The 25,748-nt window shown below is 50.9% G+C and overlaps 1 protein-coding gene across 1 annotated transcript; it reads right to left on the bottom strand.

Annotated features, from left to right (window-relative positions):
- Positions 1–1,517: 1,517 nt before the first annotated feature.
- LOC144774075 (rac GTPase-activating protein 1-like) lies at positions 1,518–23,043 on the bottom strand. The gene is made up of 10 exons (XM_078659106.1): positions 22,897–23,043; positions 21,885–22,015; positions 21,602–21,766; positions 21,095–21,190; positions 19,725–19,923; positions 3,905–4,010; positions 3,556–3,688; positions 3,331–3,466; positions 2,364–2,472; positions 1,518–2,065 (listed from the first exon to the last, which is right to left on the bottom strand). Exons 2-10 carry the CDS (start codon positions 21,912–21,914, stop codon positions 1,990–1,992), a joined length of 1,050 nt encoding a protein of 349 aa, XP_078515232.1. The 5' UTR covers positions 21,915–22,015; positions 22,897–23,043; the 3' UTR covers positions 1,518–1,989.
- Positions 23,044–25,748: the final 2,705 nt, after the last annotated feature.

Below are 25,748 nucleotides of genomic sequence, written 5' to 3'. Positions count from 1 at the left end.
CGCTGAAACAAGTCCCTGTCATAAAAGGGCAAGAGAGGCCTGCAGACGTCCAGTGTGGCGGAAAGGGCGCCACAATGTTGGACGTTGAAAGGCGGGGCCCCAATACTTTTGCAATAATAGTGTTCCTTTTGGACTGCCCGAAGTGCAGGTTTGCAACACGTTAAGTCCCAAAAACACTTGATGCAGCATATCAGCAACTTCTTTAGTGTCAACAACACAAGATGCAGGGTTTTAGCTACTTTTGGCCAGGTTGGAGCAGGCTGTGCGCTTCGTAGCGCTCTGGTGCGCTTCGAACAGGAAAAACAAAGGCCCTACCGATGCTCACGCATCTCGCGGTACAGGGCATACTGCTTGCAACGCAGGGACTCAGGAGTACGCGGCAGACAGTACAGGCGGTTCGCAGTGCACATATTCGTTCAGTCAATGCGATGCATACAGTTCTCTGCTTTAAAATCACAGCGTACAGTTCAATGCTTTTGGTCTTAGCGTACAGTTCCAATGTGCCCAGGCAGAGGTACGCGACGTACCGTTTGCCTGGGTCTCAGAGCACAGTTCAATATTAACCTGGTGTACACAGCGTACAGAGCTAACTGGGAAATCCGTGCAGGGAGCGTACAGCTCCCAGCGTACGGTTCTTCCTGAATTAAAGAGGACGAAGCGTACCCTTCTCTTCGCAGAGAAGCAGGGGTACGATGCAGCCAGATGAAAGTACGCCGCGTGTGGGTCTGTTCGAAACTTTAGCAGTGGCACACACTCTATGAGAAGCGTACCAGACGCAGGGAAGTACGGCAGGGGTACGCGGCGCACACTTGGATCCAGGCGCGGAAAACAAACGTTGCGGACCCCGAGTCAGTGGGATAGGCTGCTAAGCCAGCAGCGCGCGAAGAGCCCTACTGTCCACAAATCACTGCTCCACGCCATGAACACGACCACGTTTCTCCGAGGCGAGGCAGAAATGCCTCGGAGAAACACATGGCCATTTTGGGATTCGGGGGCGTGTTTTTAGGTTTGAGTGACTGATGACGTCACAGATAGAAAGAACCTAAAAAACACGCCCCGAATCTCCAAAAGACGGGGCTTAAAAGGAGTGGCTGGCCAGCATTTACTAGGCCAACCAATGGAGAAGAGGGGCGGGTTCAAGCCCCCTACACTAAGAAACAAAATCTTCGGAGCTCCGCCCACTGCTTACGCAGTGCGACGGAGTCCTCGACCTAAAAAGGGACTGTGAGGAAAGGGGACATGTCTAGCATGATAAAATGGCTGCCTCTTGTACAAAGTGTGGCAACGTGCACGTCACCCTCTCCTCTCCCCCACACTGCCTCCCTTAGATGTAGTGCTGCCTGTGAACACAACACATTGAATTTAAAAACAAAAGCTTTAGTGGAATTGTAAATTACATTACAGATTCTGAAGCAAAATAAATACAAAAGCATTTTCTATTTACAGATTTTGCATATTTAGTTTAAGTCTTTAAAAGCATATAATAAGGGGGGGAAAGGATGCAAAAATGTCTTGCTTGAGAGGCAAAGATGGTCCGAGATTCTGCATGCATGTTTCTCATAGCTAAGCCTTTCAGCACAAAAAGAGTGAGATGAGAAGGTAGGAACTGAGTGTTCCAGCAGTCCATCACGCTGAAGGGTGACCGTGTAATTGCCAGTTTGTGCACAATTGGAGTATGTCAAGTGAAGGTACACATGTCAAAATAAAAAATACAAAAACAGAGCCAGGAGTCATTTGCTAGAGATGAAGTATAAACCATTCAGAGAGCATCTAAAATGTTTGTATTCTTGCTGAAAATAGTACTATCCATCAAGGTTTTAAATTCTAGAAGTCTTTTATATTTTTTGCAGCCATTCGGGATTAAAAGCTTTCGGAAAACTGCAGGAATATAGCAGGCTTGGAGTAAAATTCATGTGTAGTCTCCACAAAACCACTGGTACCGTCCATCGCTCTAGTCATGGAGTAGGCTAAACAAATATTGCCAACAGCTCACTTCAGCATGGGAGAGGCAAAGAAGTTTCCAGGACGGCCAATGCTGGTCACAGACTTGCTTTTGCTCCCAAACCTAAACAAGAGAAAAGCAAGCAGAATAACTGAGAATGCTTCCATACAAAAACACTTTTCAAAGTATCCTTTTGGTAAAGAGCAAACCAGCTAATATTTCAAGAGAAAGATGAAAGGAGAGTAATCCTTGAGAGGAAGGTACACATAGGCATATGTACCAACACTTCCCACAGTTACTGCATAGAGCAAGTTGATCTTCTGTGAGAACTGCTGAACAAGCTAGCCTCTAACCCACAGGAAAAATATGATAAATCTTGTTCTATAGAGTATATACTAATAACAATGGACAAGAGACATACTTGGGTGTGGTTTTGCCAAGGGTCGACCGGACTCTCTGGGACAATGAGCTGGACGAGGGGGTCTTGGAGAGTTGCTGCTCCGGGGTAGTGATTGGTCCAAACAGTTTCCCTAAAAGGTAAATAGACCAAAAATGAACACCCTAACCAGGGAAACAAAGACAGTAGTGAAACCAAACAATGGTACTGCAGCACAACCATCAAAAACAAAGTAGGATATTTCAACCAGGCTTCAACCATTGGTGAAATGTTGCAGACAGCAAAAACAACTCGCACATTCGTTGAAATATTATGCGGACTAGCTAGCCAGAATCTTCATAGTGCATTCTGTAACTTATGGGTCGGTCTTAAGAGTCCCTATGACCATAATTATTTGGAATGGCAGTGAGAAGAGAACAGCTGAACAATTACCGCATGATGAGATTTGAGCTTTCAGACCAATATTTTTTCTGATTTATTTTCCTCAGAGGCAAGATATGGCCACTGGTGTGCAGATGAAACTGTCCAGCCAGCAAGTTATTGTATTAAGCACATCATTTAGGTGGTAAGGTGACCAATAATAATAAATGAACAGTTTTTGTATTCAACATTGCAAGAAGAGGGAGGTAATCAAGCACTGCAAGGTTATTCATAGGTTATTGAACTCTACTTTAAATAACACTGATGCAAGTAATGAATGTCCTTAATGCAGGAGTACTTTGCTGAGCAAAATTTGACTTCGGACACTAAGGGGTACTGCTTTTGTTTTTTCTACTGCTGACATAGCATTGCAAGTCAACTTTCATACGAGAGAAAACTTCAACATTTCACTTTGATCTACTGCCAGTGGTACTTCTTGGTGAGCACAAGCTCACTGAAAAAGGTTTCTCTATAACAAGTTACTACACACACGGCGTCTAGATTTAAAGGATGCGCTACGTCAAAGTACAAGAAAAGCCATTATAATTACACAGCTCAATTACAACCATACCTTGTATGTCCGGTGTGCCTGGTGTGTTGTAAGCATTGTTGTTTTGTATGATGTGACTTGGGTCCATGTTCTCCTGTTCCACCATCATGAACTGGCTCCAGTACTCAACAGGCAATGAAAGCAAACGCTCTATCACCTTGGGGAAAATAAGCACATTGTAACAGAAGCTAGAGTCCAGCTACAATTCAATGTTTGAACTCCGTATTGTATACAATGCAAATTTACCTTGGGCTGTCTCTTGGTGTCCTGAAGGATAGTCATGGGGTCTGGGTCCGGCACAGCGTGCGCAACAAGTGTGGGGCCAAATACCCTGGCTAGGTTAGAAATATCCATCTTACAGTCTGGACTCTGGGCAACTCTAGACAAGAAACAAGCAGTTTCCTCTGAGACCACCAGAAAATCAATCCACATTATAGTCAGCCTTGTAACAAAGTAAGAAATAGCTTTTTTGAAGGTTCCACATTACAGCTCAAAAGGCAAGGCCAACCATTTCACCAGGTCCACAGATAATCAACAGAAGGCATTGCGCCCTCACCACCACACCTTTCCCATCAGCAAATTACTGCTCACATACCTTTGTAGGTGAATCATAAGGAATGCCAAGGTATCCCGGTGTGCAGGGGGAAGTTCATCCACAGCCTGATAAATAGCAGCTATGCTGTTATCCTCGTCACTGATTTCTGTAAAAGTAGATGTTCAATAAGTCTCCCATGTGGTGTTAAGCTCTCAGCATTGAAACAGTTTAGGTTAGTTACGGAAAAAGTTTGTCACAGAACTAAACTGGACTATAAAAGATTAAGTGAGATATCGCCCTTCTGCTCATTAAAATTTGGTGAACCCACATCCACTCTTTAAGTACCATTCGTTCAGGGAGGGGTACAACATGGGGCAACAATTAAGATCTTTCAACTGTGCACTACAGCTTTAAGGAACCAGTTCACACAACAATCTAATAGGATACAGAATTAAATTAAAGAGAAATGTACATCTATCGAAGTAGCATTTGCCAAGACAAGACGACAAATAGTCCAACTATACCACAGGGTACAAAAGGGCACGGAAACTATTATTACCAGTGAACAGTTTAAAAGCCATATGCACAATCCACATTTAAATCGAACATATCAAAATGCTACTAAGACCTGGCACCAGTGGACGGCTGCAAGCATTCAAATAGAGTCATCAGGGCAGCAGATTTTATATACGTAAGTAACTTGCCTTTACTCCAATTTCTAAACCAGCAATGAACACTGCCATCCACACAAGATAGAAATGGATAAAGCCTGTTTCCATTTCTCCAACAAAGTCTTTAAGCATATGACTAGTACAGTGCTGTCCATGCAGAGCTGTAAAAAAGCCATTTACCACTCCAGGCACAGTATTACAGCTTTGAATTGGTAATGTTCCAACTAAGCCAACCTGAAATGAGTAAATGCAACCCCTGTATACATACATACATACATCTCTAATGAATGTTACTTACCCTGTAAGCACCAGTTTGTGGCATGTAGTGCTGTAGATTGACATGCCTAGCATAATTCCACCATTTAGTGTTTGGCTCGGAAAAGTGTGCATGTTGTTTGTCTTTGAAGAAAGGTTTGAGTCATGAGGTTATGCGACTCCTGCTCTTGCTCGCAATGCGCATGGTCCTCGACTCCATTGTTAGTGTTATCTGGTTGCCGGTGAGGATGGAGTATAAAGGATGATGAATCCTAGCGAGAGGATCATGGAAATAGAAGTACGATAACAGCAACACTCCTAGGTTTATGGAGAGGAAGGAAGGCGTATGTGAATCTACAGCACTGCATGCCACAAACAGATGCTTACAAGGAAATAACTCACCATTTGATAGCCTGTGTGGCTATAGATACACATGCCTAGCATAGAATGTAAAGCAGTTTTCTTCCCAAAGCGGTGGCTAACTTGTGAGGGGTACATTTGCTTGAAATAATGTGTAGAACCGGTTGGCCTACATTGGCTCGTTGACGGCTAGGACATCTACACAATAAAGTTTGGTAAATGTGTGTGTGTGTGTGCGTGTGTGGGGTCCATGCAGCTGCCTTACAAGTCAGCCATGGGTATATTTCCTAGGAAACCCATAGTAGCTCCTTTTCTGAGAGTAGAGTGAGCTTTTGGAGGGATAGAGGGAGCTCCTGTAGCTCTTGCTTAACAGGTCTGGACACAGTTTACAATTCAACGTGATATGCCAGATTTAGAAATTGCTCTTCCTTTGTGTTGCTTGTTGAATGCAAGAAAGTTGTTGTCTTTCTGAATGGTTGAGTTCTATTAATGTAGAAATTAAGTGCCTTTTTCACATCTTGTGTGTGTAAAGCTCTTTTGGCAACTGAATCAGGTTGAGCAAAGAATACAGGCAACTCAATAGATTGGTTCAAGTAGAATTGAGTTACTACTTTAGGGTTAGTAAGTAGTACCGCCTTGTCTTTATGAAGTTGGAAGAACGGTTCTTCTAGAGTTAATGCCTGAAGCTCAAGGACACATCTGAGTGAAGTAATTGCAATGAGAAATGCAACTTTAAATTAAAGGAATAGGAGAGGGTATTTGCGGAGAGGTTTGAATGGGGGGTCCCATTAACCGTGTTAACACAATGTTGAGATTCCAAGCTGGAGTGTGAGAAACTGGGCTGAATAACTCTTGCGACCCTGTAAAAACGTTATTAGGGATCCCGAAGATAGAGGTGTGTTTACTATTTTGTAGATAAGTATCAACTGCAGGGGGCGTGGCTGGAGCGCCGATGTAACCAGAAGCGGGACTCCGGAGCTCCTCCGTACCTGACCCTCTCCGGCAAATATCCTACCCCTATACTGGACCCCTGACCTCCACAGGCGCATCGGAGATCCTGGGGAGCATTGGGGAGGAGGCTGGAGGTGCTGGGGGCCCCACGACCACTGGACAATTCCTTCCCCCCCCCCCGAGTGCAGCGCCCGGGTAGACGGGCTCGCAAAATGGCGGCCGGAGTCCCTGACCGTGCTGCCTGACGGGCGAGCTGCCGGCGACCGGAGACCATTGGAAGTGGCAAAGACCTGCTGAGGCTGGAGCGGGGAGGCCCACGAGCAGATTGAGGTGGGAAGCGCCGCCGAGAATTGCGGGGTGGTCGAGCCCCGGGAGCGGTGGTCCGGCGAGCTGCCCGACCTTAAGATGGCGGCGCCCGCGTAAATTCGTCAATCCCCGGCCCACAGCTTGCAGACATCGGGGGGGCCCGCAGCTTCCCCTCGAGAGAGACCCACCCTGTTATTGGAGCGAGGACACCAGCGACCATTACCCCTGGGGACAGTGCCGACCGTTGGCTGAGTTCCCTGGCTGCCAGGGGCTCCGCCCTGCGAGGTAGACAGAAGTGGAGGGGAGCGCCTTCGCGGGGCGCCCGTGGGGGTCTGCCACCGCCGATGAGCTGGATGTCGGGAGACTGGTGCCCTGGATACCGGAGGTGACTGTGATTTCTGCTTCCTCTGAGCCCCCCAGTAGCACTAGGACCTGGGACCACTATATCCTCCTGCACCAGGAGCTGTGATGTGAGCGAGGCCCATTGTGGACCTGCGGAGGGAGGTCCGAAGACCGATGAGAGCTGCTCACTGGGCCGGAGCGAGATCCCTGCGGCCTGTCCATTAGCCTGCTGGCCATTGCGGCGGACCGCTTGGAGCTGACCCTGGAGCGTTTCCCCTGCACTGCCCTTGCGCCCACTGAAGGTAGAAGGGATATACCTACCACAAGAGACGGAGGAGTGTGGGGCCAGCATTGGCGACAAGCTGTCGTGTCGTCGTCAGACTCGCGGACCGGGTGTACTGGACCAGGGTGGGCGACGCCTGTGGTTTCAGCATCATCGCTCGAAGTGGACATTGAAAGCTGCCGCAAGATGTTCAGGGGGACCAGAAAGAAGGGCTTCGATGTGCTGAGACTCGATGATCCGGGCCATTCCATGACAGGAGACAGGACGGCGTCTGGTTCTGGGGGCCCGGCCCCGCCACAGGACCCCTCCCTAAGCGACATTATGCAGGCCATTGTGGCATCACGTGAAGCCCTGGAGAAGCGGATGGACACCATTGGGTCTGACCTGTTCCTATTGAAGGATGACCACAGGAAGCTGAAGGAACGTGTGACGACTTCGGAAGCGATCATGAAGGATGTTCCTGGCGACTTGGCTGCTATGAAGGCCTCTTTGGCGAAAGTAGCGCAGAAGGTCCTGGTGCTGGAGCTCAGGGCAGAGGACAGTGAGGGGCGCTCCAGACGTAAGAGAGAGGAGGGCCAGGATGCGGTGTCCTTCTTGGAAACCTGGTTGCGGGCGGAGGTGGCGCCAGAGGGGCTCTCCCCGTTTTTTGCCCTGGAGCGAGCCCACAGAGTCCAGACACACCCGCCTAGAGCTGGCGGCCCTCCGCGCCCGATTGTGGTACGCCGACTGCATTACCGGGACCGTGACCACATTCTACAAGCGGCCAAGGGTTATCGAACCTGCGCATTGGTAACAGCAAGGTCATGATTTTCCCGGACTTCACCAGAGATGTTCAACGGCAACGGGCTTCCTTCCTGGCGGTCAAGCGAAATTGAGAACTATGCAACTACCCTATGCCATGCTATTCCCGGCCGACTGAAGGTAATGGCTGGAGGGGACACACTTCTTCCCTACACCACAAGCGGCTTGGGACTGGATAGAAACCAGGGGGGAGGCTGGCGGGGACACCCCCCCCCCTGCGACCACGCCTAGACGAAGCTCCACTGATGTGACACCGACGCGACGCCCTGGCTCCCCGGCTGGGTGGCAACAAGAAAGGAATAAGGCGGTGCTGGCGGTGGCGGCCATCAGCCAGGGGGAGGTCAGCCCCTCCAGTAATGCCTCGGCGCGCTCGAAGAATACGGATTCAAGTGCTGGCTCCAGCAGCGCCCATGGTCTCTCAGAGGCGGACCTACCGGTGGTGACTCCACAAACGGCAGATGGCGTCTTTGGCTGATGTGGCTGTGAGGACAGTGGACACGCTGATATACGGTACTGGGTCGCGGGGTGGGCCCTGCCGTATGGCGCTGGGAGGTGGGGGGCGGCTCGCTCCTGTTGATAATAACTGTAATGGGGGAGGAGGTGTGTTTTGGATTGTTGCTACTTACTTGGGAGGGGGGGGTAGCTTCGGATCTGACCACGATTGACGTCTCGCCTAGCCTGCTCTGGTTGATTTACGCTGCATTGCAAGGTTTGGATGGGGTTACCACGTTGGTTGTCTGTCCTGGGGAGTGGGAGTTGGGTAGGGTTATTTGGTTGTGGCTGTGGGGGTGGGATCTGGGCGTGTCAGAGGGTTCTGTGAGGAGACTTGTGAGCTGCGATGTGAACTGTCATTGGACCCGACTTAGGTTACAAATGTATCACTTGGAATGCGAGGGGGATGCATACCATGCATAGACGTCACAAGATCCACTCCTATTTAATTCGGCGGGGCATTCATATAGCCTTCCTACAGGAAACACATCTTTTAGCACAGGAGGGGAAAGCTTTACAGCGGAGGTGGAGGGGACAGGTCTACCACACTGGTTACTCGGCCTACGCTAGGGGGGTGGTCATATGGATAAGGGCGGGGGTTCCCTTTCAATGCATACAACAGCTTATTGACCCGGAGGGGAGGTACGCAATGGTGAGGGGGAAACTGGACGGGAGGGACCCAACGTTGGGTTGTCTGTATGCCCCGAACGAAGAACAGCCTGCCTTCTTCTCATCCTTGTCCCGCACACTGGCCCAGTTTTTAGTGGGACCAGTGTTCCTGTGGGGGGGGGGGGGACGACGACTAATTGTGTAACTGACACCACACTGGACCGCTCACATCCCCCCTTACCAAATGCACCGGCGAGAAAACTAGCGCTTGCGCGCTATGACTGGCAACGTCAATGGGGGCTAATTGACTCTTGGAGAGCTGGCCACCCATTGGACAGGGATTATTCCTTCTTTTCCTCCCTACACGAACTCCATGTCCGCATAGACGCCTTCGTATGTTCCCCGGAAGTGCATGGCGAGGTGTGCCACAGTGAATACCTTACGCGCACGATCTCCGACCATAACCCGCTGCTGGTGCAGATGCGTTGGTCGCAGCGTCTCCCACGCATTCCCACCTGGAAACTGCGTCCGGAGACGCTCGACGATCAAGTCTTCCGGCACGTGATAGACTAGAGTATAGAATCATATTTTCAGATCAATGCGGGGACTGCGGGATCGGCCACCGTTGAATGGTGCGGAGGGGCGTTGCATTGAGACGGTATCGGGGGTGCGGAAGACCTTACTTAGTGAAATTCACCGAGAGGACGAGAAGCTGCGCTCACTGGAGCGAGACCGACGAGGGGAGGGAATCAGCAGCGGCGACGGTAGAACGCCTCGGGTGCTTTGACTACAAATCCTACCTCACGCGCGCCCATTCGGAACGGGATAAGACGGGGGCTCTGTTGGCCTGGCTGGCCAATCCGGCTCGCAGCAGCTCGGTCATCCTCGAACTCAGATCACGCGGGTCAGGCGCGTTTCCACCAACAGGGAATTAATGAGCTATTCTATGACTATTACACTGAGCTATACCGTAGTCGGGTCCTCCCATCGGAGGACGAGTACCAGAGATTCCTGGAGGGCTTGGGTTTGCCGGAGCTGACCGACGAGGAAGCAAAACCTCTGGGAGATAAAATTGAGGTGAGGGAGGTGAGAGTCGCCATTAAGAGTATGGCACGGAATAAAACGCCTGGCTCTGACGGTCTCCCGACGGAGTTCTATCACACCTATGTAGATCTCCTGGCGCCCCGGCTGGCGTGGCTCTACAATGAGGCTAAACGGCTAGGTGGCTTGCCGAAGACCACTGGTGAGGCACTAATTGTCCCACTACTGAAGCCAGGCAAACAACCTTGGGACAGATCGGCATATCGCCCGCTGTCCATGCTTAACCTGGACTACAAAATATTGAGCAAAATCTTGGCGCCGCGTCTACTCCCCCATATGTCCACACTGATCCACGTGGACCAATCTGGCTTCATCCCGACCCGCAACACCGCGCTTAATATACGAAGGCTCCTCCACGTTCTGGAGGCTGACACCTACGATGTGGACGAGGCAGCGGTGTTTGCAATTGACATGGGGAAGGCCTTCGATAGTCTGGAATGGCCCCACCTTTTCCATGTTATGCGTGCAATGGTGCTAGGCGAGGGTTTCGTGGATTGGACGGCACTTTTGTACCGGAACGCTACGGCTAGGGTCAGAACAGGAGGGGTAATATCTGAGGCTTGCACCGTCGGACGGGGCACCCGTCAGGGGTGCCCCCTCTCCCCCCTATTGTTTGCCATATCGATTGAGCCTTTGGCGGCGCGAGCCCGGTTGGGGCAGGCATATCAGGGGTTGGACGTATACCGACAGGTGCACCATATCGCTTTATACGCTGATGACCTCCTGCTGTTTCTGGCGGACTCCGCTGCCTCCCTGCGGGGATCTAAATCCCTCCTCAAATCACTGAGCATGGTGTCGGGCCTCAGAGTGAACTGGGCGAAATCTTACCTGTTCCCGACTCGTGCGCGTAGAACATGCCCGCACACTACGGAAGGAGTGGCCTGGGAGGGGAGGAGTCTTCACTACCTGGGGACTTCGATTTACCACAACAGCATAGACATTCTAGAGGGCAACATTGGCTCGGCGATCAGGCTCACTAAAACGAATCTCGCCTTCTGGGGTACGCTCCCGCTGTCTCTGGTGGGGAGGGTGGCGCTCCTCAAGATGGTGACGCTACCAAGATTGCTCTATTTTTTCCGAACCTTACCGGTCTGGATCCCGGCGAGTTACTTCCGGCATCTATGGACCATGGTGATTGACTTTCTCTGGGGTTCGGGCAGACGCAGAGTGGCACACACCACGCTCCTACGGCCTCTGGGTGAGGGGAGTCTTGCGGTGCCGGATTACGAACTATATTACCTGGCGGCCCAGTTGCAATGGTTGACACAATGGGTGGCGAGAGCCACGAGGGAAGAGGACGGATCTGGTGAACCGGCAGGCTCGGTTCAGGTGGTGTCCCGGATCGTCCTGGGCCTCCCGATGGGGGACCTCCATCTCACCCAAGAGTTTGCGACGGTTCGGAAGTGTTGGAACAGATATCTGCGGAGGGGACATATTGCGGTTCCATACACACCGGAGATCCCGCTCAGGCTGTGTAGAGCGCTCCCGCACGGAGGCACGTGGCACCGGTTGGAAGACTGGGAACAGTAGGGTCTAGCGACCATTGGAGATCTGTTTGAGAACGGTGTGCTGATGCCTTTCGATCTCTTGAGGGATCGCTTTGCGATTCCGGGGGGGGATTTCCTCCTTCATGCGGCGCCGTCAGCGGCGATCCGTAGGCATTGGAGGTCGGGTGTGACGGAACCGCCTCTGTCCATGGGCTGTCAGTACGTGATGGTGGCCGCGGGGACGGTTAAGGCCATTACGTGCCTCTATAGGCGCATGACTACGGAAGTCTTAACCCCGCTAATGGCTCTGAAGGCGAAATGGGAGGCAGATTTAATGACTGAGATCCCCGAGACAGCGTGGCCTGGTATAGTGGAACGGGCCTGGAAAGGGACACGCAACGCGAGGTTTCAGCTGGTGCATTTTTACATCTTGCACAGAGCACCCTGACAAATTACATAAGTACTTCCCATCACACTCGGCGGCCTGTCCGCGCTGCCCGGCAGAGGTGGCTGATTTCCAACACATGTTCTGGTCCTGCCCGGCACTGGGATCCTTCTGGCAGGGGGTAGTGGAGAGCCTGCGAGAGGTCAGAGAGGGATTTACAACCCACAATGGCGCACTGCGTACTCCACTGGTTCCCACATACATCAAAGAACAAAATCACTAGTAAGTTCCTAGACCTGGGACTGCTCTTAGCGAAACGAGTCATAACATCCCAATGGAAGGTGAATAGGGGTCCTACGGTGGAGAGATGGAGAGCGGAGCTCAGTAAATGGGCCCGCTGTGAAAGGGAGGTTTGACTACAGATGGCACTTAGAGCGGGTACTGATACTGCTCTAGAGCGGGCCCGAGCATGGGAGCGATTGGTTCTGGACCTCATGGACTCGGACAGTGAAGGCTCCCCTGCGCGTAGCCCTGCACCTTCATTACATTAGCCTGGGTTTGGGATCGACCGGATCCTTTCCCTTGGATTGCCCCACACCCCACGTGATGACTGCAATCCCCTGTTGATCAATCCCGATATCTGGTCTCGGACCTGCACTACTCGTGCGGGATTCTGGCTTACCCCTGTGGATCTCTGACACGCCGGGGGAGGGGTAGTAGGGGGAATAGTGGGGGGGGGGGGGGTAGGAGGTATAGGGGCTGGAGATGGGGTGTTTTGGCGGGTGCAATGTGTATATAGTTTTGTTAGCAGCTCAACGGACAGGGAGTAAGAGAACTGAGAAGAAAGAAAAGCAGTCTGGTTACGGTTCAGCCGTATTGGAACATTTCTACACCTGTCAGATATTAGTACTCCACTGTATGATGCCGCTCGACCTCCGGGGTGTGAGCTGAATGGCCGTGTACAACTTCTTTTTGGAGCCTGTGGTGATGAGTAACTGAATTGATTATCGGAATGTTTGTACAAATTTGGAAGCTGCAATAAAAATATATTACAAAAAAGAATAAAAATAAGTATAAACTGCAGTGAAGTGCATCTTTATGGAAGTGAAAGGTAACTCAGAAGTTTGAAAATGCAGCAGGTAACAGATAAAGTGTGTGTGTGTGTAATATATATATATATATATATATCAGTATTTTCATGTGATTTGGAAACAGCCACAGCCCTTTTTAGGGTGCTTTCCCTAGACTTGTTGCTTTTCTCCTTCCCAGTTTTCTATTGCTTTGGATGCTAGCCTTGGAACTTGAATGTGTTTGGCATTGCGTGCGGTGTCAAAGCGCTGTGCTTATTTACAAACGGCAGAGAGGTGTATATACGATTGGCTGATTCGAGTTAGCGGTCACTTGTCATGGGGTAAGACCTATACCAGGGGCTGGTATCTCAAATGTGCATCGGTGGGACAGTCGTACTGGTTGTGCCGTCCACTTCGTATCTTCGAAGGCCATGGTGGGTATAACTACCGGGGCTTTGGCCTCTGAAGCACAAGTTACTACTTGTGTAACGATATATCTGTAAGAGACATTAGTTAGTTTTAGATTCCTTACCTTAGAATATCCCCAGGCGTCAGACTGGATCCGGAAATGTTTGCGTAGCAGTACCCTTGCGCGTCGGTAGGCGTCGTCTGCGGCTCCGCGTCAGTCGTCGGCTTGGGCGCCGTGATGACGTCGTCGGAGTACTTAGACGCCGCCTCCGCGTGCTGACGTCAGTTCTTAGACACAGCTTTTCCGCGCCAGAAACGCAGAGCCATGTTAAAAACCAACACTGGTGCCATTGAAACTAGGGCCCTGAAAGGGGATAACCCTAACCCTAGATATTGGTTCGCAGAACAGGGAGGATGGGTGGGTCGGTAAGGAATCTAATACTAACTAATGTCTCTTACAGATATATCGTTACACAAGTAGTAACTTGTGCATCTGAAAGAGACACGTTAGTATTAGATTCCTTACCTTAGAATAGATACCCCAGCAATACCAACCCCGGTGGTGGGTCTGCGAACCAATAATCACACCAGAAAGTCCTGGAGGACGGAACGGCCAAAGAAGCCATCCCTCCGGACTTGGCTGTCCAGGCAGTAGTGTCTTGCAAACGTGTGCAGCGATGCCCACGTAGCTGCCTGACAGATGTCTTGTAAGGGCACACCCCTGCCCAGGGCAGTGGTAGTTGCCGTGGCTCGGGTAGAATGAGCCCGCAATCCAGCAGGGGGCTCCTTCCTAGCCAAGGAGTAGCATGCCTGGATACACAAGATGATCCACCGGGAGATGGTCCTCCTGTGTACCGCTTTCCCCTTCTTAGCGCCCACGTAACCAACAAAGAGTTGGTCATCCACCCGGAACTGGCGTGTGCGATCCAAATAAAATGAGAGCGCACGTTTTGGGTCCAGACGGTGGAGCCGCTCTTCCTCTTTAGAGGGATGCGGTGGCGGAAAGAAGGTTGGCAAGGTGATAGACTGCCCGATGTGGAAGGCCGTGACAACCTTGGGCAGGAAAGAAGGTTTGGTACGTAGCACCACTTTGTCCGGATGGACAGAAAGGAAAGGTGGAGTACAAGAAAGGGCCTGGAGCTCACTCACTCTCCTGGCAGAGGTGATGGCAACCAGGAAAGCAGTCTTCAAAGAGAAGAACCTCAGAAAGAGGGGCAGCAAGAGGATCCACAGCCTTTGCTGTGCACCATGCCACAAATCTGTTCCACCTGCAGGCGTATACCGACTTTGTGGAGGGACGCTTGGCTGCCAGAATGACGTTACAGACTTCAGGAGGCAAGTCAAATGGCCTCAACTGTCGCCGCTCAATCTCCAAGCATGGAGGTGGGGACAGGACAGGTTCGGGTGGAGGACCGTCCCCTGCTGCTGCGACAGAAGGTCCTCCTGAAGAGGCAGACGAACCGGGGGATCGACTGACATACTGAGTAGCTCTGGATACCAGTACCTTCTCGCCCAGTCCGGAGCCACAAGGATGACTTGGGCCCGGTCGCGCTTGATCTTCTTCAGCACTCTGGGCAGAAGTGTTATAGGTGGAAAGGCGTACAATAGACCGCAACTCCACTCGCGACGAAAAGCGTCTCCGAGCGAGTGCCGCCTTGGAAATTCCAACGCGCAGAACAGATGACATTGCGCGTTCTCTTTGGTGGCGAATAGATCTAACCAAGGCTCTCCCCATTGCTGAAAGAGGCCTTGCGCCACGTCCGAGTTCAGACGCCATTCGTGATCCATCAACACCGACGGCTGAGCAAGTCCGCCCTGGCGTTCAGAGAACCTGCCAGGTGTTGAGCCACCAGGGTCACGCCCTGGCGTTCCAGCCATTGCCAGAGGCGCAGAGCCTCCTGGCAAAGGGTCCACGACCCCACCCTGCCCTGTTTGTTGCAGTACCACATGGCGGTGGTGTTGTCCGTGAACACCTGCACTACACTCCCCCGGACAGAGGGGAGGAATGCCTTCAGTGCTAGACGAATCGCCCGTAACTCCAACAGGTTGATGTGGAGCCGGGCCTCCGCCGGAGACCAGAGGCCTCTGATCTCCGCCTCTCCCATGTGGCCTCCCCAGCCCTGGAGGGACGCGTCCGTCACAACTACGTGCTCCGGTTGGGGAAGGGAGAGGGATCTGCTGCTGACCCAATCGCGGTCCGTGAGCCACCACTGCAGCTGTCTCGCAGTGCCCTCCGAGATCAGGACGTGGTCGGATAGGTTGCCCTGATGCTGGGCCCACTGAAACTTCAGGTCCCACTGCAGAGCCCGCATCCGCCACCTGGCGTGATGCACCAGAAGGATGCAGGAGGCCATCAGCCCCAGAAGCCGCAGCGTCAACCTGACCGAGATCCGGGATAACGGCTGAAAGATGGGAATCAGAGCCTGAATATCCCAGACCCGCTGTTCGGGTGGATAAACCCGAAACTGCGCCGAGTCCAGAACCGCTCCGATGAAGAGGAGATTCTGAGAGGGGCACAAGTGTGACTATGGCACATTGATGGAGAACCCCAGCAGGTGCAGGAGATCTGCCGTAGTCTGGAGGTGGCTGACGACTGTCTGGGGCGAGCCCGCCTTCAACAGTCGTCGAGGTAGGGGAAGACTGAAACCCCTAACCTGCGCAGATGAGCTGCGACCACCGCCATCACCTTTGTGAACACCCGTGGGGCGCTGGTAAGGCCGAAGGGGAGCACGGTAAACTGAAAGTGCTCGTGGCCAACCGTGAACCGCAGGTAGCGCCGGTGGGCCGGCAGGACGGGGATGTGGAAATAAGCGTCCTGCAAGTCCAACGCTACCATCCAGTCTCCTGAGTCCAGGGCAGCTAAGACCTGAGCCAGTGTCAGCATCTTGAACTTCTCCTTTCGGAGGAAGCCGTTGACGTTCCGTAGATCCAAGATAGGGCGTAGGCCCCCTTTGCCCTTCTTGGGTACCAGAAAGTAGTGGGAGTAGCAACCACACCCGACTTCTGGCCCAGGAACGCGCTCGATGGCCCCCTTGGCCAAGAGGGCCGTAACTTCCTCCTGCAGAAGTCGCAAGTGATCCCCCGATACACAGTGGTTCTGCGGTGGCATGGCTGGAGGAGTCGCCTCGAAGGGGAGGGAGTAGCCCCTTCGGACGATCTGCAGCACCCACCTGTCCGAAGTGACAGTGCGCCAGTGGAGGTGGTGATGGCGAACTCTGCCCCCCACTGGCGTCACATGGGCCTGAAAGCACGGACTAGGAGGGTTTTGAGGCGGATGCTGCGGGGGAAGGTGTGGACTGACCTCGCCTTTGACCCCTACCGCCCGGACGGCGGTTACCACGGCCGCCACCGCGTTGGGTATTGCCCTGCGGAGCGTGGCTAGCGGCACGTGTGGGTGCACCCTTCCTTCGCCACGAAAGGAGTGGTAAGCAGCCGATTGCTGGCGCGGGGCCGAGAGGCCCAAGGACTTGGCCGTAGCCCTGGAGTCCTTAAAGCGCTCAAGCGCATGGTCTGCTTTGTCGCCAAAGAGGCGACGGCCATCGAACGGCATGTCCATGAGTGTGACCTGGACATCTGCCGAAAAGTTGGCGGACCTCAGCCAGGCGTGGCGTCTGACCACCACCGTCGTTGCCATCGCTCTGCCTAGCGAGTCGGTGGTATCCAGCCCACACCTAATGGAATACTTGGCTGCGTCCCGGCCCTCCACAAGGGCTTGGCCGAGTTTGGCCCGTACCTCCAACGGGCACTCTGGCAGCACATCCGCGACTGTATCCCACAGAGTGGGTGTAGCAGCCCAAGAGGCATGCGGTGTTGGAAGACCGCAGACCCAGACTAAGGGATGAGAACATCTTCTTTCCATACTGCTCATACCTCTTGGATTCCCTGTCCGGCGGGGCGGACGGGAATGCGGTCTGGGAATTAGAGGCCTGGATGACCAGACTCTCGGGGGTGGGGTGGGTGGACAGGAAACATGGGTCGCCCGGGGCTGGGCGGTGGCGTCTGGCCACGTTCCTATCTACGGGAGAACCCGTAGCGGGCTCGGACCAAGTGCCCAGAAGAACGTCGGTCAAGGCCTCATTAAAGGGCAGCAGAGGCTCGGCCAAGCTGGACTGCGGTTTAAGGACCTCAGTGAGGAGATTAGTCCTCACAGCCGCGACGGGGAGCTCAAGGCCCAAGGCCTTGGCAGCCCTCATCAGCACCACACTGTAGGTTGCCCCCTCCTCCGAAGCCACGGTAGGAGGGGAGACAAAACCAGTGTCTGGAGAAGTGTCCAGGCCACTGGCTTCCCCAAGGTCTCCTGTCCAGTCCTCATGAGACGGACACTCCCTGGTCAGAGGGTCCTCAGACCCCTCCCAGTCCTCTTCATCACCCATCTCCTGAAACTCAGGGTTCTCAACCAATGGGGCCTGTTCATAAAAGTGAAATTCACCAAACGACGTCTGGAGCGGCGCCCATCGGGGCCGTCCAGACGGCTGAACAGGAACGAAGGTGGAACCGGGGACGGTGCCGCCCGAGGACGGCGCCGGAGGCGACACCTGAGGGTCCGACCCCGGGGAGGTCGTAAGATCCACCGGCAACGAACCAGATCCCGAAGGAGGTCCAGCGGCTTCCTGCGGCGCCGGGCCCGAAGGCGCCGGCGGCGCCAGAACAACTGAACCCCTCGGCCGAAGCACCCGACGGCGTCAGGGCCGGAGCCGCCGACCCGCTAGGGGCCCCAGGAGGGTCCGCTGGGCCCAGAGGCGCCGCGGAGCCCGTCGGAGGAGAGAGTTTCCTCATGGCCATGAGGAAGTGCTGGATCTCCTCCGGCGTCGCGTTAAGCCCAGGGACCGTAGGGTATGGGGCTGGACGCGGCGCCCGCGACTCCGACGAGCCGCGTGGGTGGTGTCACCCGAACCCCCGGCCGCATCGCGCGAGCCTCGGGGGGGAGTCCGAAGAGCGATGACGCCGCTTGGACTTCTTGTGCCTCTTACCTGACGACGACTTCGACCCGGAGGAGTGCGGCCTACTCTCGGAGCTGTGGAGACTCCGAGCCAGCAACCTGTCCCTCGACCTCCCGTGGGACCGGGACCGTCTGCCGGAGTTCGAGGCGCCTGCGGGACCGCTCCTGCCTGGCTTTCGAAGAGAGGGCCCGGCAGTCGGAGCAGGCCTTGTCGTCGTGGTCGACGCCTAGACAGGACAAACACATGCGGTGAGGATCCGTGACCGACATCAGGCGGTCGCAATCGTCACAGTGCTTGAAGCCGGGCATCCCTACGGCACCGTTCGGAGTCGAGAGACTTCGAAAACAATCAAAAAGTGATCAAAAAAGTTAGTCAAAAATTGACTAGGGTTACTGCTTTTTCCAGATCTGCGCTTGCTGGCGCAGAAAAAAGAAGAACTGACGTCAGCACGCGGAGGCGGCGTCCGACGTCATCACGGCGCCCGCGACGGACGCGGAGCCGCAGACGACGCCTACCGACGCGCAAGGGTACTGCTACGCAAAAATTTCCGGATCCAGTCTGACGCCTGAGGATATTCTAAGGTAAGGAATCTAATACTAACGTGTCTCTTTCAGATAGTAGAGACATACTATACTATGCTGTTTCGATACTTGGACATTGACACGGGGAATCATCAGGGCAGGAGGGACTGCAACTGGACTATCCTCAGACTTGGAGTTTGTAGTACTCCATGAAGGGAACTTTCACTTGGTGGAGTTTGCCTGGACGTTGCTGGCCTGCAACTAGTGCCAACTGTTGTGGGCTGGATATCGAACCACTCTGTGAGGACGGATGACCCGGCCTCCTATTCACGAGATCCCAGGGACAGATAGGATCTGTGTCTTCACGAGATCGTATGGACCACACTGGTTGTGGAGGAGAGAGGTGGAAGGGATCGTGGTTGGGACAAGGACCGCCCTTACATACACCTTTATCCCGCTGTGCAAGAGGATTGCGGCATTTGGCTATATATGAGATTGAATAAAGTGCCTATGTCTAAACCTCTGAAGTCTGGCCTACAGCGTTTTCCTTCAGGAGAGATTTTTCTTTTTTTATCCGTCAGTAGAAAATAGAGCGATCTGCTCCTTTATTATGATCTGGTGGATTTCTTCATGGATTACTTTGACAAAATGGACAGTGGAAATGGGAAGATAAGGCGAATTATAAAGTGACAGTTAGGATATGAAGAGAACTAACGTTTCAGGGGTGGGGGAATCCTGCTGATCTTACTCAAAGTCCTGAGACCTTTTCATTCTACATATTGTAGATGTCATTAGTTATCCAAGGCCTTCCACAATTCACCAAGCGTTCCGAGCCCAACCATCTTTTGAAGAAACGGGTCTTAAAAATACATGTGGTCTTAAAAATACATGTGCTTACCTGCTGCAGTCATGAAGGTTTTGTTGAGCCGAAAGGTAAGAAGAGGTTCCTTCAGGTTTCGCAGAAAGTCTTTCAAGAAACCACACACAGCATGGATGTCTTCTATCTTACTGAGCAAAGGAACAGTCTTACTGCGTAAAAATTTCTCTTTTAAGTCCTTCACTGTGCGGTCGCATCCTGAAATTCGGTAAAGGCCAGTCTGGCGGGAGAAGAAGGAAAAGCTTCAAAGCCAAACAAATGACATCAACCCCGTTCTCATACCTATATTTTCTAAGCCTTGTAACATCCCAATGAGTGCATTCTATCCATCTGCTGGTCAGCACTACTACCCCTCCCCCCATGCATCCTAAAATCTATCTCCAGTCATTCCCCCAACCAATCTCAAAGCTCCCACATTTAACCCCGTCCCAACCTTGTTTTCAGAGGCTCTTCACAAGCCTCCTTTCTCTTGGGGTTTTCATGGCCGAACACCCTCCACTCTGAGGTCCACAATCAAACTTCCCACTTCGATCTCAGGTCTGGTTCTCTCCCTACCCATCTCCTGCAAAGCTCACACTTCCAACCATCTCCCTGTTCCATCTTAAAGAACTGTGGTATAGACACACCCCAGGAAGTTCAGTGCCACTTCACCGTTTGTAATCAGATGGCCACTGGTCCAGCACACCTTTCTATCAGAGGTCTCTAGTAATTCCTTCCCGTTCTTGTATTTTACAGATGCATGGTTCGAGACCCACCTCCAATCTATCTCCCATATTTAGCCCAGTTTATCCTGTCCACAACACCCATTAGCAAGTGTTAAGACCCAGATACCCTGCGTGCCAACCATCAATTCAGCTGTAGTCACCACCCTCCCAAATCCATGATTCAGACCATAACCCAGTCTTATCCATTTCACACCTTCCACATTCTACTCAGATGTACATGGTCGAACCACCTATCTCATACATACCTAGCCAACACTTCTAGCGTAAAGATCCCAGGTTCAACCCTCTTCATCTTAAGTCCCTTGCCCATCTTACACTTGAAGCTAGATTGCTACAACCCTCCTTTCTGACATTGATTTTATAGTTCCATTGGCCATGCCATAAGTTGAGGTCTGATTATGGGCTATTTCACAGTCTCTTTTCACAGAGCCCAAAGGTTAAAACTCATCCATCTCAAAGCGCCATGGGCCAACTCGCTTCCACCCCCATGATCCAATCTTTATGAACTATTATGGCAAAATGAAAAGCTCTTCAGAGACTCAAACAATGCCACCATCAACTCCTGCATCAAATATGTTCTATACTCCCACCCAACTGACTTGTGGTACCATTTAGCTTCCCATCCACACCAACCTCCTTAATAGGAAAGTCACCAGTATCTCTTACCTCATGGAGTCCCCTCTGCTCAATCTCATTGACACAGTGCACAACAACAGAGGGGATCATGGGTGGTGTTGAGGACACAAAATCAGACAGGCTGCCCTGAAAAGCAAGAGAGGAGATAAGAAGACATATCCTACAGATTTAAATCTCTGCAATTTCTGCAGTTAACTCCTGCGTCACTCACACCCAGCACTCCATTCAGTGGCCAAGAAAAAAGGAAATGCTTTAACTATGCTGCTCTTTAAACTCAAATAGCTTGAATCTTAGTCTGGCTCTGCTCACCAAGTGTCACATCGCTTTCCAAATTTACCCTAAAGATTAAGAGATTTAATTATTCCTCTCATACATTCCATGATCTTTCCTACACATTTTTTCCAGCATTCATCCTTCCAAAATTATTTTCAGAGTCACACGAGCAGCCTTTTTTCTCTGCCAACGATTCACCCTGCATTAACATCTTTTATTGCCATAGTGATTCACATGGCTGAACTGTGAGCACGTCTGTTGTACCTCTCCAATCCGGACAGGAGTGCCCCCCAGTGTTGGGATACAAGGAAGGGGGCAACGATCACGGCACTCTGGATGAGATACCACTCGGCAGTCTCTACACTTGAGCGACAGCTTCCCAAACTTTATACGCTTCCCACAGGGAACGCACAACTCTGGCTTGATAACCTGATTATGGTAACAAGGAGAAAACAGAATTTTTTTATTATAAAGTACATTTTTTAAAGTGCCCTGCAAAGCATATAAACAGTAAAATAATTCATGTCTCCCTTTGTTGAACACCCACCGTTTTGGATACAAATTCATGCAACCGCATTCCCCCTGTACCCTGTGGGGTTCTGGTGCCGTCACTTGCAGAGTTAAAGTCCAAATTCCTGCTGCTCAGGGTGGAGTCACTGCTCCATGGTTGCAGATTGGCTGAAATAGAATAGAACAGCAAGTCACTTTCCAAATACATTCTCTATTGCTACAGCTAATTAATCCCCTCGCCCAGCCTTTGGAATGAAAACAAACACTCTTCCTAACATCGCTATTCATCAAGTCCATAGCAGACCTTGTGTTGCCCAGTTTTAGGGTTTCAACACGCAACATTGGTACATGTACAAGCGTTTCTTCTCAACTACTCAGATTGAGCCGATAGGATATGTGGACTAAGATCTTTCCAAGAGACTTTCAGATGGCTGGTTAAAAGTCCTGCAGGGCTGACCGGGGTTTCAAAGGTGGATAAGTCCCTTGAATTTGATCCAATCATCAATTATGTAGAAGTCCCTACATAAACAGCCCTTATATGTTATTATACATTATTTGTAAACTACAAAGTACAGTGTGCCATCAAGGTAGATTAAATAGCATGGTTTGAGCAAGACACTTTAAACATGATTCTGAACAGAAGTCACTAATACACATTAGTTACAGAACATAAATACCAGTGTGAATTTAGCACACCTGAGAAGGGAAGACCATTAGCTAAAATGTTTACCTTACTTAAGATGCAAACACAGGCCCCCAAAATTGAAAGATGTGAACAGTAGATGATCAGAAATGCAGTTAGACACTAGCTCAATAAATACACAAAATAAGGGAGGGCACCCTAAACAGAGCTAAACTGGGTAAACCATTAATTTTTTTAAGGGAAAATCAGGGTCGAGCTACTACAATTTAAGAGTCATGAATAAACTAGCCCCAAAACTATGTTTGGCACAATCAAGAATCCCTGGACGCTGTGGAATCTGCACGTCAAACACAACGTCACGTTTAACCTTTGCTAATTGCAGGTTTCTATGAAAGTATCCTCTTACCTTTCACCTCACCTGTTCGCCTCCGACTTCTGGTCCAATATGGCCCAGTCTCAATGGTGGAGATAGCCTCAATTGGACCACCATTGTTTGGAACCGTCACAGTCGTCGTTGCCACAATGGAGTCATTCTGGAACACCAAAAATAATCCAGTAAAGGTTCAGGTTACGATGTAATCATCAAGAAAGCATGCAATTCATACGAACAGTATTTCCTCACCACATTAAAAACTACTGTGGGATGGTGCCATTTATATCAAACGGTTTAAATCCACATTGGCACAGATCACACACTCTAAAATAGTTTTTGGATTGCACTTTCAAGTGCCTCATAACTTTGAGTTTTTTTTAGTTTTGGTTTTCTTCCTACATTAACTGGACTCTAAATTCATGTCCTAAATGGTTTATGTACTTGACTCAAAATTATCCCCTTCCCCGTACATTTCCATTTACTAGGAGCAGTCTTCCCACCACTAAGGTGCAACATACACCTATAATAGAGTTTTACCCGAGATGTTTGAATGAACCAATATATGAGAACACTCCCAAGCTGCACAATTCAAAAGAAGCACAATATGTTCCCCACTGGCGCACCGGCCACCTAAATGCATTATTGCACTAACATTTTTTGTTGTTAACTGCTTTGTGCTAGTGCTAGTACTATAGGGACATGCAGCTTCTTTACAAGGGCCATCAGAAACTATCCTAAGGAATCAGTGTTTCTCACCTTCAATCCAAAATGTAGGTGCATTGTATATGAAAAATAGGACATGCCCAGATATGTGTAGCATGTCCTGATAGTGAATTACAGCCAAGTTAGTTTTTCACTATTGCAAGGCTACCTGTCCTCATAGGCTAGAATGGGCAGTTTTATTATAACGTTTTATAATCCTAACTGACCCAGGAAACATGGGGAAAAACGAATTTAGTATGCCTGGACTCAGAATGATAAATACATCTTTTAGTAAAGTTGGTTTTAACATTTTTTGTTTGCAAATACCACTTTTAGAAAGTTGGTATTTTCTTGCCTAAACCATCCAGCCTGCCTCTGATAGGCAGCAGTGTTTCTTCCAAGGGCCTGTCCAAGGAGAGCTGGAGGACAGGGAGAGAAATAGATTGCATAGAATGGCGATGGCCACCTCAAGATGGAGGGTTAAAAGGACCTAGAGTGTAAGAAACTGGAGCTTTAGAATAACAGGATAGCTTTTGAAAGGGAAAAAGAGTAATTAGCACATGATAGATTTTTGAGGGAATTGGAGCTTACGGCTAAAAGTTTAGAAATTAGTCTCGCTGGTGGCAGCGCACCATCTGTGCCTGCAGAAGGCAGGGTATATTTTTCCCCATGAATGTCATCAAATATTTCCATAAGCATGACGATATTGGGCAGTGGTTTGCAGCCTATGAAATTGCAATGTTGGCCAACCGGTTCCCTGAGAGGGAGCGGGGTTGTGGAGTCGCATTGTTACTGATTGGAGGGATACATTGTTACACCTGCCCAGTGAGAGTAGGATGCTTTATGCCCTGATGACCAGGTATGGATTGACCCAGAATTCTGTAGACAGAGGTTCGTTCAGGAATTGTAAAAAGCTGGAGGCAACCACCTGGGTAGAATATGTGTCTTTCTTTTGCAGAGCTATGACGTACCATAAAAATAACATAAGGAGCTATACCTACCAATAGCCCCAATACCAATTACCAAATAACCAGTCAGTTGGCAGTGAAGAAAGTTCAATCGTTTATTATGCAAAATACTCTATAGAGGAGCCTCTCCAACCCTCACCCATCAGGTGTGCGGAGAAGACTGCTGGCTTACATTCAAAACAGCACATATATACTTTCAGCACAGTACATGAAGTCACCGTAAATGGAAAAATACTACTTGGCTCTTTGGCCTCAAGGAAGGACCATATATGGCACACATGATTAGTTCAAAGCTCTGCTTAGCTATTATTGGGGAGGTCAGGAGGGGTGACTCCCTTTCGTCCTGGTGCCTGGTAGTGCAGGCACGGCGCCTGCAGGAATGAGCTTATCACACTCAAAGCCAGATGTGACCTTGAGTCCCAGGACAGAGGAAGAATGGTGTGTATTCAGCTGCTCTCAGTAACTCAACTCAACTGGGGCCTGACAACTATTGGAGAGTAACACGTGATCACTGCCCGGGCCTGACACAGACAAAGAAAAGATGGCATCTGTATGGTTCTCGGCCTACTCAATGTAAACAGAACACACGAACAGCATATACCCTTACCAACTAGCTAAAACAGATATAGGTTAGGCATCCATACTGATATTATAAAGAGAGAGCCCAAACCTTTGAGGCGGGTAATCTCAGTAACCACAGCACCAATCACAACACCCAATACAGCGTTGGAAAGGGCAGTTGCAGCAGAAGGACATCGGCTATGCAGACGGCCACCATATATATATATTTTTTTGTATAGTTTTATAGCGCGAACTTGACCCGAACTGAACCAGGTATCAGAGCGCTTTACATAGCACCAGTTGCGTTACATGAGGACACACATTCATTTTTGTTAGGCACGGGGAGATTAAGTGATTTGCCCAGAATCACAGGATGTTTGGCGTTGTTACCAAGACTCGAACCCAGATCCCCAGGTCCGAGGTCGAGCGCCTTAGCCATTAGGCCAACTCCTCTATACATTTAAAAGGTAAAAGAACCGTGCCAGCAAAGTAGTCCCTTGTGGGCGTGTCTGCGGTGTGCTGTGGGCGTGGGTTGGGGGTGTGACTAACGCTGGGGGCGTATGGTACAGCCATCACATCGTGGGCTGTGGGCGTGATAAACGCTGGGGGCGTGTGTCCGCCCTTCATGCCATGTGAGTCGTACATACAAGCGCC

This window comes from Lissotriton helveticus, chromosome 1_1 (genome assembly GCF_964261635.1).
Source record: "Lissotriton helveticus chromosome 1_1, aLisHel1.1, whole genome shotgun sequence".
Taxonomy (NCBI): Eukaryota; Metazoa; Chordata; class Amphibia; order Caudata; family Salamandridae; genus Lissotriton; species Lissotriton helveticus.
Note: the sequence above shows the minus strand (reverse complement) of the source record. Positions and strands in the feature narration are given on the sequence as shown.

Excerpts from the sequence above, each read along its gene's own strand:
- LOC144774075 (XM_078659106.1), bottom strand. The coding sequence starts at position 21,914 with ATGCGGTTGCATGAATTTGTATCCAAAACG. Across the intron at positions 3,689-3,904 it reads CTTATGATTCACCTACAAAG|AGTTGCCCAGAGTCCAGACT; the intron begins GTATGTGAGCAG and ends TTTCTTGTCTAG. Across the intron at positions 2,066-2,363 it reads CTTGGCAAAACCACACCCAA|GTTTGGGAGCAAAAGCAAGT; the intron begins GTATGTCTCTTG and ends TCTCTTGTTTAG.